Source organism: Ptychodera flava, chromosome 20 (assembly GCF_041260155.1).
Source record: "Ptychodera flava strain L36383 chromosome 20, AS_Pfla_20210202, whole genome shotgun sequence".
In the NCBI taxonomy this organism is placed as follows: domain Eukaryota; kingdom Metazoa; phylum Hemichordata; class Enteropneusta; family Ptychoderidae; genus Ptychodera; species Ptychodera flava.
Window position 1 is genome coordinate 33749960 of NC_091947.1, and position 14756 is coordinate 33764715.

General features: G+C 36.9%; 1 protein-coding gene across 2 annotated transcripts in view; it reads right to left on the reverse strand.

The window, feature by feature from the left end:
- LOC139120748 (cilia- and flagella-associated protein 46-like) overlaps positions 1–14756 on the reverse strand; it is a 62237-nt gene that overhangs the window by 23738 nt on the left and 23743 nt on the right. The window contains exons 16-32 of one of the 2 annotated variants that reach the window (XM_070685298.1): positions 12242–12368; positions 11550–11690; positions 10966–11134; positions 10577–10710; positions 9891–10103; positions 8953–9187; positions 8485–8634; positions 7584–7701; positions 5475–5659; positions 5105–5236; positions 4053–4221; positions 3537–3722; positions 2465–2535; positions 1843–1918; positions 1340–1447; positions 787–946; positions 197–522 (exon numbers count right to left, since the gene is read on the reverse strand). In XM_070685298.1, coding sequence (XP_070541399.1) covers positions 197–522; positions 787–946; positions 1340–1447; positions 1843–1918; positions 2465–2535; positions 3537–3722; positions 4053–4221; positions 5105–5236; positions 5475–5659; positions 7584–7637 — 1467 coding nt within the window. In that variant the 5' untranslated portion in view covers positions 7638–7701; positions 8485–8634; positions 8953–9187; ... (3 more) ...; positions 11550–11690; positions 12242–12368. Of the gene's footprint in view, positions 1–196; positions 523–786; positions 947–1339; positions 1448–1842; positions 1919–2464; positions 2536–3536; positions 3723–4052; positions 4222–5104; positions 5237–5474; positions 5660–7583; positions 7702–8484; positions 8635–8952; positions 9188–9890; positions 10104–10576; positions 10711–10965; positions 11135–11549; positions 11691–12241; positions 12369–14756 lie in introns of those variants that run through there. The other variant, XM_070685297.1, reaches the window with a different exon arrangement.

Sequence of the window (14756 nt, forward strand, 5' to 3'; positions counted from 1 at the left end):
GTGAATACTGCAATAAATAAATGTAAGTTCCACATTCGCTTTTCTTAATTGTTGCTCCACCAGAAAGTTTCAAGCACCAACAAAACGTCTCCTGGCTCACATTCAGGTGATTATTTAATTCTCTTCACTGTCACGTCAATTTTAATGTTAAAGAATAACTGTGTGTATTTCACTGATTTTGTAAACAATAACCTACCTGCCACAGTCTTATAATGTAACCATATGCTGTTATGCAATAATCAGCATGGTACATTGAGGCTTTGCCTGCAATCTTAGCAAGCATGATATGTGCTCTGATCAGAGCATCTAATTGCCGTACATTATTCATATCTTTGATAGTGAGGGCAGTATTCGCCACAGGTACACCAATCACAGCCTTTCCTTTGACAGGGATGAAATCACCAATGTTGACTTCATCTTCACTTTCACTGGCTTCAGTGTGAGTTTTGTTGTCAACAGTTGAGGGCGCTGAAGATCCAGGTCTAGGTGACTTCTTTCCTTTCCTGACTCTCTTCTTACGAGCTATGATACAAGAATGTGTATCAAAACAGTAAGAATTCCAACAAAACACAAATACAAATATTTTGCACAGAACCATTATTTTGAAACCGGGATTAAGTTACAGAAATATCACGTTTGAGTGTAAACACAGAAATATATTTGGAGAACAGTGACCATACGTCTGACAGATTACCAAATATGAGCTGTGTTACTTTTGTGACAATGATGAAAAGATCAATGCTATGATTGCCTTATTTATCTATTCATCAATATTTATCAATATACCTGATCCAGCAGATTTTGCAACTTCAAACTTCATGTTCAAGAGTATATCAACTGCCCATTCAACTTGATCCATACAATCTTGTAGTGGAAATTCATTGATGAATAACCATTCTGAGAACTCTAGCAGATAATCCACCTTCTGCCATTCACTAGCACTAGACTGTTGGTGATAAATAAAATACAAAATAGACAATCATTTGACATCTTTTCAACAACCATACAGTGATTACTTTCATGTGAAGATGTTATGCACATTGCTTTCGGAGGATAATGTTGTTGTGAATTGGTTTGGAGGACAATATTGATGTATGTCAACCTATTCATATTGGAAAAACAAAAATTTTGCAACTTGTAAACAATGGAACTTTTGTGGAAAATGATGGTGCATAAAATATGTGACTTCTGTTGTTCGGAAACGTTAACAGTGCTAAATAGCAGGAATTATGCTGTTGTGATGTTGGGGTACTGTTATGTTAGCACTGGTGTTGTCCTGTTTGGGTGATATACTGATGTTGTAATGTTATGTCAGTGTAAATACTGTGATGTAACTTACATGTAGAGCCTCTATGGCCATTTGGTATGATGTTAACTGTTCTAATTGATCCTTTGAACACAGTGCAACTTTACGCCACATGTGAGCCACGTAGTCTTCACTCTCATCCTGTGTGAGAAAACAAACAATCAATGAAATCCATCAACTATCAGCAAATACTAGACTTTGTAGATCTTTGACTAGTGGTAATAGCAGTTATTTTCATCAGCAAGGCAAAGGATAAATGTATGAACATGATGGTTGAACTATTAAATTGTGACTTTCTTTTTGTCCTTCTACTAATATATTTAGTGAGGATTTTTAACCTTGAATCACTGATACACTAACTTTTTCTAAATTCATTCTGGAGCAGGGGTACTGTGAATTGCTACAGTTTGACAGTTGTACATACTGTCAGAAAGCTTTTCCATCAAATGATATACTGTTGAGTCTAATGCATATACAACAGTTGAGATTGGCACAACTATTATAATAACATTTTGATATATTAAAATTATATTCACCTTGAACTTGGCAATGTCCATGTGCAGATTTCTTCCAAGTTTAGCTTTGGTTATGACACGATGTTTGAAGATCAACCTGAAAGACAAGGAAAATGTCTCATTTACAAGTAGCTGTGGTAGGTGACTTTAATTCTCACTCGTGTACAGTAACTACTGCTATGTAAGGTAAAACATTAACTTTTACAGATCTGTAAAATTTAAACCGCATCAAAATAAAGGAACCGCTTCACTTGTTGGATCGTATGAAAGTCTGAGAACTCTTGCAAAGTAGTAGATTCATTAGCAAGATACTACTGATGCTGGTATTATTTAACTAGACTGGGCAACATTTTCTATCAGACACACATTCCCTCCATAGAGAGTTCTTCACACGGTGGTAATGACCAGCTATGGAACATACTGACTATGGATGGTGCCTGGAAAATAACTTTTGGTCTATTTCAAACACCACAGAGAAGAACCCTAGGTTAGCCTTTGATGTACCAAACAGCAGTATTTGCCCACATGTTGTTATCTGAGACGTTTTGTTGGCAAAAAGACAAATCCTAGGAAATTTTGGGTCCACAGTACACCCAGTGTATGCACATAAAAATAATTTTGTAATACTAAATGTACAACTTACAGTCTATGTTTGGTCCTTGGCATATCATTTACTGCCTTGTCCATGGCTGCAAGACCATCTTCCCATTGACTCTGAAATACAACAAGAAACAGCAGATACTTTTGGTCATTTGACATCAAGTATGTACTTTCTACTAACAATCAATTATGTATTTTAGGTACTCACATTCACACATCAGAAGTCAGATACATGTATATGGTAGCAATATACAAGATGGTATCTGTTCTGAAATTCCTGAAAAGCTCCAATTATCAGAATACACTACATTGTGGTGACAATGGTGGCTACACTTACTAGTGTGTTGAGATATTACACAAATGATAAAGTTTGCAATTTAATATGTTATCAACCTGGACTGGACTTTGTTACTGTACATCTAAGATGTGACTTGTGAAATCTGACAATGTATATCATATGCACTGTCATGTCTAAGTATACTTATTTTGGCTGTTTAGCACGTCCTTATCTTCCAAAGGGCCTTTTCGGTAGATTTTCTGGCTTGGAAGATGTCCCCTCTAGCAAGGATGTATGACTTCAACAAACTCAAGACGGTGATGAATCAACTATGTTTGTGAAGACATACTCAAAACAAACTTTTACTCAGTAATGATTCATGACAATGATTTTGAAACATCTACCTGTGCTATCATGAAGGGTGATTTTAAAACTTGACAATATTTGCTATGTACAGGTACTTTTCACTATCTTTAAAATTAAAATTTTATGATGTGGGTAAAATGGATATTGAGCATACTGAACATTTAAAAGTGGGCAAAAGTTAATGGTAAATGCACTATCATGGCAAAGGAACAGAATTTTCATAGTACTGCAGGCAATGTTGACAATATTACAGCAAACAAAATGTTTAATATAGTAAAGTTGAGAAGTCCCTCTCAATATCCTTGAGATAGGGGGAAGATAACACAATCAGCAAGCAACAAGAATCGTAAGTTTATCGCTGTTTTGCAAGGGAGATAGGAACCTTGTGAGGCATACACAATTATCGACTTTACTATCTCAAACATTTTCTAATCTGCCGTAACATGGGAATATAACTAGGGACAATACACACCTTATCAGCATAGGATTGGAAGAGTACACCATACATGGCTGCACGTAGTGTTAGATCATTTTCAGGATCCCCTATAGCCTGTGATAATGGTGATGTACCAAGCAATGATGTAGATGATGTAGACTGACTTGGAGTGGCTGATGTGTCTACTTTACTGTCATCACTCTTCTCATCTTCCTTCTTTTCCTGAAATTCAATCCAAGCACAAAATATTCAGTTATTCAGTAATTTGTAGCTCACACATTCAATCACATACTAACAACTGATGTTCATGAGAAGTATCACATTTCTTAGAGATTTGTTTGAACATTTCATTAGAATAAAAGTTGGCAACACCTTGAAACTTGTAGCCTGTTACAGGATACGATATACAAACAGACATTGGAACATAATGTTCTTTGTCCATTGTAACTCATGGTTAATTTGTAACCATAGTAAGCATGTTCAAAAAGCTTCAAATGTATTTCTCATTTTAACAAAAAGCAACTTTCCACAGAAAACAAGTCATACACTTACCTGTTTCTTGTCTTTACCAACTGTAGCTGTAATAGAGTCTAGTATGATAGTTAGGGGCTGTCTCAATAGTTGTCTTTCAATGGGTTCACTGACCAATGGTAAAGCAGCATTCCAGTAATGTCTGGCAGCAGTAATCACTAGCTGATAATTCTCAGCTTTTCTACCATATCTGTCATGTACAGGTCATACGAAAGAGATTCACATTTCTTTCAAACGTTTGCAAAAAGATTCAATAATGATGAAAAAAAAATTGTGAAATATTTGTAATCAGTCTAATATAATAACATGAGAATCAAACAAGCAGGCATATACCAATATTTGATGATCTGTGATACTGTAATTTTACTGCACATATTATCTGAAGATGTCACCAAGTAGATTGTGCGAAATGTTCATAAGAAGACAAGTTCAACACCAGTAAAGCACTCCACTGTGGCACAACACTATGACCAACATCCATGCCATACAAAATTTACAAATGAATTCTGTCACACATATCGTCTTTATTTTGTTCTGAATGTTCAATATGCAACAATCACACAATCTACTCTGTTTCTTACAGATACACTACATGATATCATGTCTCAGATTTTCAAACTATTAAGGTAGAACGCACCTCGGGGACAGACATTCAGACTCTCAAACTTTACAGTTCTCTTCTGATATACCACATGTGGGAGTTCATTTTAAAGCTCTTGGTGAAAGAAAACTTTTCACCGGCTTAGTTTTTCGAAATTCGAAAATTTTATTTTTCTCCATAGAGTTAACACAGGGATGGCGGCCATTTTGAATTTCTAATATCGGTAAATCTTGGGTAATTTGTTTCTCTAGTACCAAAATTTGCACGGTGACCCCCTGTTTTTATTCTTGATTTTGAAAGAGAATGATTGAAAGATTCCTTGAGGAAAGTTAGAGCAAAAGTTTAAGTCATTCACTTTCGAGGTGCATATTACCTTAAAGAGAGTTGCAGCAGATAATCCAAACACCTCTATGAGTGAAAGAACTGTGTTGTTAGTTATCCAGAGTTACTGTGTCAGGCCATGATAGCTTACCTTGCTGCATTTACAAAGGCTTCCAAAGCAGCTCTTCTGACAACACTCTTTCCTTGCATGTTATCCATCAAACTCTGACCTTGTAAACAGCTTGCATAGCTTAGCATTTCTTGATAAACCATAGACTTGAAGCTGTACAATAAGGATATCGTGTTGTCAATTTCAGCAGAATGAAAGCTAATTAGCCATATATCATGATTGCAACAAAAACAGTAAATAGCAGATCTGGTTTGCTTGTTAATCTTATTTCATAGAAGACACCCTCTGAAAAAGACTGAAAGTAGTGGTTTATGAAACCAGTGAAAAACATGAACAGCATATGTGTTCTGTTCAACTAAAAAGTGTATATTTAAGAGGATCCATGTCTTACCTGTCCATTTTCTTCATCTTTGGTGCAGCATTATTTCTTTCAGGGTCAAAGTCAAGTGCTTTGTTGGAACATTTCATGACAATTTGATGATTTCTGGCTGCAAATGCTAGCTCTGATAATCTGGACCAGATTTGTAGTTCTATCAGAGCATCTGACCATTCACAGTTATCAACCATGGTTACAGTCTACAAGACAATAAGAGATCAAGTCAGAATTGGTGTACAACAAAGCACATTGGATGAATTATGTAGATAGATAGATAATGTTTATTATAGTGACACAGTTTCATACAAGGGAAAAAAATACAAATCTGTTAAGCTGAAATAACGCAGTGTTTTCCCCAGGGCGCGCGATTGCGTGATTCCCCCCCTATTGCACCTGATGTGCCCCTTGGAATCGGATCAAGGGGCGAAAATCGCCCCTTCGTGATGTGTGCCCTTCGACAAACCACGCGCATCCTTCCCACAGTCACGTCAGTCAAAACATTGGGGTTATAGAACGTATTTGGAACAGCTGAGCTGATGAGACAAACTTTCACTTCCCCTCCGTTGGCGGATGTTGCTAATTACGTTCACGTTCAATTTCTGTACATTCCATTACTGTTCAATTAGCTCCAAGGTTATAGTGTGCAACTGATGGAACAGCCAAAAGCGTCGCGTCACAGGCACGTGCTTCTCTGTTTAGCTGTCGATGCATGAAAAGACAACGGTGTCTTATCACGTCGTTTTTTGCTTTTGAACCGAACGAAATTTCTGAAAATGCTGCCACTGTCAAGACGAATGTTACCAATGAAGGTACGTCTTCCACCTCATCGGAAGTTCTCGCTGCAGATGCTGATCATGCCGATTGCGCAACAACCTCAACCGTCGCCAGTCATCGGACTGATTCAGCCACTGTTACTGTTGACACTGATGGTAACCCCACGGAAGGGAGAAAAAAAGAAACTTGATGTTTGGAAAGACAGTTGGCTAGCCACTTATTCTTGGCTAGAAAAGCCACAAAGTGACTGTGGAACTTGAATGTTTTGTAAGGTTTGTCGAAGGGTTGGTAAAGTTATTCCGTTTTCCTGCGACAAAGGATGTACCAATTACAAAACGTCCACACTCATACGGCACACTGCTAGTAGTAGTACGAAAACCTACCTATGGAAGTTGATAAACATTAACCATAAGCACACAGCGCCAAATTTAATCACTTTGGCCAAACTATCTGTTAAATTACCTGTTAATACTGCAATTTGTGAACGGGGGTTTTCGGCACAAAATAGAGTCAAAACCTCCCTCAGAAATCGTTTGGAAGAGAGTTCCTTAAATCGCTTACTAACCATTCTAGTAGAGGGCCCACCACTTTTGGAATTTGATGGTAATGAAGCCCTTAAATTGTGGGAGACCAGACAGTCTAGACGGAATTTTCAGAGTGAACGGCAGTAAGTCAAATAGTATTCAATGTTGTCAAAATGAACAAGGTTGTTAATAAAGGAAAAATAATGACTGAATATACTGTGAATTGTCATTCATTTGATTGTTATTTTGACCTTTATTAAATATCACAAAGTCCAGGTAAGTGCACAAGTATTGGTGGAGGGAAAAAATACATCATGCTGTTACAGAAGGGCATAAGGCAGTAATTATTTGGGGAAAAAATAGGTGCCCCCTTGAAAAAAAATTCCCCCCCTGATTTCTGCTGAGGGGGCGACAATCCCCCTAAAAGTGAAAAGCTGGAGAAAACACTGATAACGTAAAACCAGCTAAGTGTTCAGCTCATGAATCATTTTACGTATTTGATACTGTTCACTGTGTGAACATCAATCTAGTATCCGGTTTAGGATTTGCAAAACTTAAATTAGATAGGTGCCATTGTATTCCTCCTCCTAACGTAGAAAGCAAGATTTACTGTGAAATGATGGTATGGATAGAATTGAAATAGTTTGTACAAAGGAAAGGAAAGAAAAAGTCGATGTATAGATTCATGAGTCTGGAAGTTACACCATGATTAGTGCTTGGATCCAATGCAGGGTATTGTTCACTCATTTTATCAATATTTTCCTCAGAAAACAACATGAAAAACAGACATTTTCTAAAATCTGGGTAAAAATAAAGCAGTATCTACCTCTGCTACGTGCGACTTCCTTGAGTGCACTTCCTGAAGTCTGGCATTTCCCATTCAGTGATAATATTTCAGTAGCTACCAGACATCTTGTCATTGGACGTTGACCTTCATTGTTGCTCTGTAATCAATAACAGAATATATAGTAAGTTCACGCAGTTGATAATATGTAAAATGATGTGGTACAAATAGGCTTTCATTTTATGAAATTCGGAGTAAAGCACTACCAAGTGAGAAGATAAAACTTGTCATCTAATGTTTACAATTACTGTAATTCAAAAGCAAACAACCACAAAACTCTGTGAAACAGCTTTGAATTCAGTTAGTCTCTGTATAATTGATGTGTCCTATTAATGAGTCACAAATACATATCTTTTAGTTTACATATCATCATAACAACTTTGACTGATAGAAAGAATGGTATGTGTGTTGTGTTGAGTTGAAGAATGAAACCCAGTAATGGCAATTCAGTCAATGACTGCACATATGTGAAAATCATGAGATGAGTTGAAGAACGGAACTTCAACAATTTTGAAATATAACAAGGTATTATGTTGCATGGGATGAAAATATTAACCATTGCAAGAATGAATTGTTTGTTTACAGTTGTTTCAGAAAGGCATCATAACACTGTAACAGATAAATGGATCAATCAACTACAATGATACCTATTATTTACGGAACCACGTGCACATCAAAGCAATCATTCTTTGTCAAAAAAACTAAAATCCATGTGTCACAGTGGCATCAACCTACTGAACTACAGTTTTTATTTACAAAACAAGGCCTCTATTTGCAAACATACAATCAGTTCATACATGGCAGATGAAATCAATTTTCCAAATCTTAAACCACTGATTCAAAATTTATCTAAAATATTATTATGAATACTTGTAATACTTACATCATCTTCACATCCTAATGTCTTGTTTATCTGTTGACTGAGCAATTGTTTACTACGAACCCACATTTGTAACAATGGATGTCGTACAGCGATGGGTACTATGTCCATTATTTTGCTACCATTAGTGACGTCAATGGCATAGTCACAAACCTGTGAAAGATTCAATAAATGTATTCATACTGTAACATGTCATTATACAAAGAAAAGTTTGATGTTAAGAATCCCCTAGGAAACTTTAAAATCTATTGCTCTCTAAAACTTTGTTGATTGTATCGAGTCAGTACACTATGTCTTCCTATAACAAGTTGTAGATGTCATCCTTTCCAAAACTTCATTTTCTCGTTTGATTGTTCTGTAAAGTTTGTTTCATTTTCTTTGTCTACTGCCCTAATATATGTTCATGATGTTAAAAATCAATAGTGATAATCTAATAGATACGAATATATACAGTACTGTAATGTTACTGACCTCCACAGCTTTCTTGATGTCAGGCGTACCATCTGGATCAACTGTCAATGTCTGACTCTTGGCTTTGGGACTTGGAATAGACTTGGGTTTTTTAGGTGATGGTGCTTTATCAGGTATGGATTTCTCCAGTGCTTTAGTTGGAGATACCACATCTCTAGGTGCTGCCACTGGGATCCAGGGTTTGATGTAGCCATATGCTAGGGCTGTACACAACTGTACTAATAATATAGTCTCTCTGTAGGTTGAAATAAACAAAAAAAATTAATTGAAAGAAACCCTGCAAAATTCAAATATTTCTGGGAAAACTATATATTCCTCCCATACAGCTGCAACAAAAATAGTTTTTATTTCACTCTTCTTGACAACAGAGTTTATTTCATACTTAATTTGAACACATAACGGTAATACTGGCTGTAAAACAGATTTACAGTGGTATTTCTTTCAAACCTTCAGTGGTCAGTTACAAAAACAATTCTGAACAATAATTGACAAGGAATGGATGGCCACATTCATACTGATTAATAGAATAACATTCCTGTTATCCTGGACATTCAAACTTGACCATTTTGCTGTCGGGTCACAGTATGCAGCTACATGTACATATTGTGTTAGCAGTTACAAATGGCTGGTGTAGACAGTGTCTGTGCACCATACAAACACTGGCCACACACTCATTATGAAAACAATCAAGTTTTCTTAGGAAGGCTCCCTACCTCTATGAACCAACTTGACACCCCCCCCCCCTCCCCCCCAGGATTATGGTAATATGTGTGTGGGCCCATTATTGTTTAGTCTTGCCCAAGTGTCTGTGATCACTTTGCTAACTTTTCACGCCATCACATTGCTGTCGCAGTTAGCTTTTTGTGCACACATGTACTTTCCTTTATTTCAGGTAGGTTTTAACAATCACAGTCTAGAGAAAGTTGATGTTTTCTTACCCAGCATGACCAACTATCTTCAATGCATCAAGCAAAGTGGCAAATGGTGTGATCATTTCTCTGTGTCTGTTTTCTGTCAATATATGGTTGCTGTAATTCCAGATATATGCTGTAGCACTGCAGACTATCCAAGCTTCATTGAGTTCTATGCCTAACTCAGCACCACGAAGGAAACCCTTGATGACTTTATCACACAGTTGTTGAATCCAATCACTGTAGAGTCATGGATGGAAAAGAAATGGAAAAAAATAAATAGAGATAAGTTTAATATATTTTCTTTGTATATAGATATTTATGAAATTGACAAATCTTCATGATTTTCAGTCTGTTATGAAGGATATTTCCATGTAATAAATTCCTGACATACATGTAACTCTCTATGAAAATTAATCATGTCAGCGTCAAGATCATTTACTTTCATGTCAAGGTCAAGGCTGAATATCTGGGTGTGTGTTGGACTACATTGAGTTGTTTAGATAATTATTATAAGGTGATCACCTTTTATCTTTTACAGTACGTTTTAGATTTGATGTTCAATTGCAAAAGGACCTTTTCTTGACAGCTTCAAAATTAACAATAATCTTGCCCACAATGTTGATGACATAACAGAATGTTTTACATGTCTGTTTTCCACTGAGCCATTTTTCAACAACACTGATCTAAGTACAGCTTATCAAAGGAATTACCAGTATGCAATCCAATCTGGATCTTCTTCTGGTTTCTTAGCAACATAGCCCTTCGGATGTTTGCTTTTATCCACTGGTGGAATAGGTTTGTTGTTTAGTTTGACACCCTCTGAACGTAACAGATGAATTTGTGCCTGTGTGAAACAATTATAGATGTGATTAAGTTGTATATGTAGCATTCTATGATGAACAGTAGAAACGGTACATGTCATTACATTGGAATACAAAGCAAGAGATAGCTCTGCAATTGATACAAATGTAGCAAGAAATTAACCTACAAGTGGACCAGGCAAAATTTACAGACACAACATTTTCGAAAACTTTAATAAGAATAATTTTAACTTGATATAGCCATGAATATTTTAATATAGAAAAAAACAACAATGTACCTCTGAATTTAGGAAGTGTATTTCTGCCAGCATTCTGAGAAGATCTTTATCAGAGTGTTGTACTAAGTCTGCTGGAGGTGTTTCTGTTGAGGTTTTCTTCTTACCACCAGGTCCTGGAGTGCTAGAACTTGCCTCTGTGCTTTCTTGTTGATTACTGGATTGGCTTACCCTGTACAATTACATAGAAATGATGACATATGATAGCAAAGGAAACATCATTTGTTGCCCGCCCTACAGATGATGCTCATGACGGTAATATTGATAATGTCTGAGCTACAGGCGATGGTATCATTGATATTACCATTATGATCAACACCATCATACATGTACAAATTTGCAGGTTGTACCACATTCAACAAAAACAAATTTTGAAGAAATAAAATTATTGCAGTATTTCGTGATTGGAAAAAACTCAATGATGAGGATCTCAGTTACAGAAAACATATCTTGAACCCTTTATCTAATATATTGTGAATTTAAATTTCACATATTTTGAAAACTAGAGAATTCAGACACTTGGAGATCATTTACATTTACAACTGATTTGAAATGTAGAATTCATATTGAGAGTTACTGGTACTTACATATCAGCTCTTGGTGTTTGCATCTTAGGAAGACTCCATCTATTGTCATCATAGAGAAGACAAAACCTGGATGCAACTCTGCAGACATCCCATACTTCTTGTTTACGAGCTGTTTTAGCAAGGTCTGCCCACAGTCTGGCTCTAAGTATACAAATACAAATGAAAAAGATATCTGAGAAGTGTCTGAACAGGGTTTTATGTAATAGGGATGTATTGGCAATACATTCTCCTATATAATTTCATTCTTCTCATTCAATAATCATCATCTTATCTGACATTATTTTGTGTCATTCTGCAGTTCAACCCTTGCTCACCAACTGTTGATGATGTGTGTTATCTCACTTTGTACTAGCCTTCAATACACTATACTTTCATTCTTTCACTTTCTTCATAATATATGTATACTAATTACCTGATTTCTGACAGTAAAATTTATTTACATTTACAGACACATATTGTAACACGAACTTGCACAATTCTTGATAAATGTTTTAAATGTTCTGGTAAGCTTTTGACACGAGATAATATCTAATGAACATCCTCAGTTGAGTTTCACATTTATTCTCATTAGAATGGATTTTGTAGAAGCAGAGTTGATGGTCCAAAATCTCGGAGAGAAACAAGAATGCCAAAGTGGGGGTTTATAATCAGACTTGGAAATCTATTAACCATGCCATCAGACCAATACTGACCTTTCTCTGTCATTATCATTACCAAGTCTTATCAGATGTCCATCAGTTTTACTCAACATCTTCTGGAAATGTTTAGCTTTGTTACCAAGTTTGGATATGATGGTTTGTGGTCCACGTCCACCGCCCTCTGTAACAAAAATACAGGAAAATGATAATTCACTTCATATACAGGTTTATGTTTTCAATGGAGAAATTAAATTTTCACTAGAATGTTTAGCAAGTTATCAGTTGTAGTGAAATGCGGGCTTTCGGCCGTTGGCGGCGCCCTCCTGCACAGGTGCTGCGCCGCCGTTGTATTCATGGAATGCCTAGCCTCGCATGTACATTACGCATTTCCCCTCGCCAACAGCAGAACGATATACACCGCTGAAGAGAGCAGACGTCCTTACGTAAAGCCTTCTGCGGATCACCCAGTACGACAAAGACTTGGTAAGTCCACCGAGTTTAATACACTGGGTAACACTATAATTGGCGCTGCGACTTTTCCGAACCTTTGTGGGAAAAGGCGAGAAAACTTAGAGTTTTATTTCTAAGTAGAAGTCGGAGTACCTCACGGAAAAACTCGTGACGTGGCCTTCCACTTGAAAGTGATACGAGTAGAGTTACGTGGCATATTCATAATTGAAAGTACGAGTTTACGAGTAGGTAGAATACGCCAAAGTGCTTGGAAAGTTTTACGAGTAGAGTTGGGACGCCCAAGTGCTTTTTTGATTTTCAACACTTGCCCCAAATAAATTAGCTGTAGCACAGTTTCTTCGGGTGAGAGACTTAGAAGCTAGTGGCGGCTAAGAGAAAATCAAGAACAAGCTTCCAGGTGTTGCAGTAAAGCTTGCGACGGAACAGGGGAAGGCAACGTTGCTGTAACTGTTTTAAGTAAGTTTCTTCATCTGGGTGTAAGTTCATTCGCTCATTTTTGGGTGAAATAAATTGTTGGCGGGAAATTTTTGTGTGGTATTTCTGTGGTGGCAGCCAGATTTCCTCGCACCTTTTTCTTGCTGACAATAGCGAATTACGCACACCACTTTGCACTGCGCATTTTTGTGCGGTCAACGAAATATTCACCACCAGTTTCGGAATTCTACCATTCAGTGGTGCAAAATATAGCGTAATAGGGGAACATTAACATCTCAAGTTCTTTTTTCATTCTGTGCTCACGAAACATCAATTATAGACCGGTGACGCACAGTTCTTTGGTCATTTTAAGGGACATTTATTTTTCCCTTTTTGGTGTCTCGTTTCCATTCTTTAGAGACATCGTTTTTTTTTTGTATTTTCGTGTCTCGTTTCCATTCTTTCGAGACATCGTTTTTTGTATTTTTGTATTTTTGTGCCTCGTTTCCCGTTTTTGTTGTAAAACACCTTTTTTATTTTTGAGTTTCCAGACATTTTTTAAAGGGTCGGTTTTTTTTTTTTTTTAAAGAACTGAATTTTTGTTGTGTTCCGACCTAGCTATTGTACATTTTATTGAATAAAGAAAGCACTTTCCGTCAATTTCCCTGCAAAGTCACGTAACGTTTTGCTGACATATTGTGGGAAATTTTAGTAACACTCCGACTGTATTACATTATCATTACTCTGTATTTAATTGCGAGTAAGTGTATTTTACAGTGCCAATTTTTATATATTACTCTGTATTTCATTGCGGGTAATATTTGAGTATTTTAAATCATCTTTCTTTATTACTCTGTACTGTATTGCGGGTAATAAACGTTTTTATTATTAGCACCAGTTCAACGAGAGAACAACACAAGTTTTTGCCAGGCAATTATTGTTGGCATATCGCATATTATTGTTTGTGTTGAAATAGAATACTGGTGTGTAATTTTATTAAAACAACACAAATCATTGCCAGGCAATTATTGTTGGCATTACGCATATTATTGCTTGTGTTGAAATAAAGTACTGTTCTGTAACTTTATATTTGGGAATTAAATATTGCATCTGGCGCAATCATGAAGATTGATCTAAACACCTGCACCGTTGAAGACCTGGAATACTTACCTGGTGTTGGAAGAAAGATTGCAAAGAAGATAGACAAATTGCGTCAGAAATACGGTAAGATCACATATGAAATGGTCTGCTCCATACCGAAGTTCACCCCTTCAGATAAATTTATGGAGATGGCTGTTTTCGAAACTAAACGGAAACACCAATCTTCACCACATGCCATAATCCCACCTACTCAGGGGAATTGGACAGTGAATCCGAAGGGAGTATGAAAGACAGCATGGAAGAGTGGATGGATAGGGTAGATAAACTGACCCAACATCATGAAGCTACCCGAAGACGTACATGGCGGGAACTTCCACAGGTAGGTACCAGACCTTCGAGAGGGAGAGTTGGCGTAAACGTTACGCAAGTCGGAGATGGCAAGAGAGGTCAGATTTCGGTGATTATCCACCAGACCATCGGGAGTTTCCAATGTCTCATCAGCCGACACCCGACCGATATCCTCCAACTACTGGAGAGTATTATGGGGGCTATGAGACAGAAGTACCAAGGGAGCCAGCATACT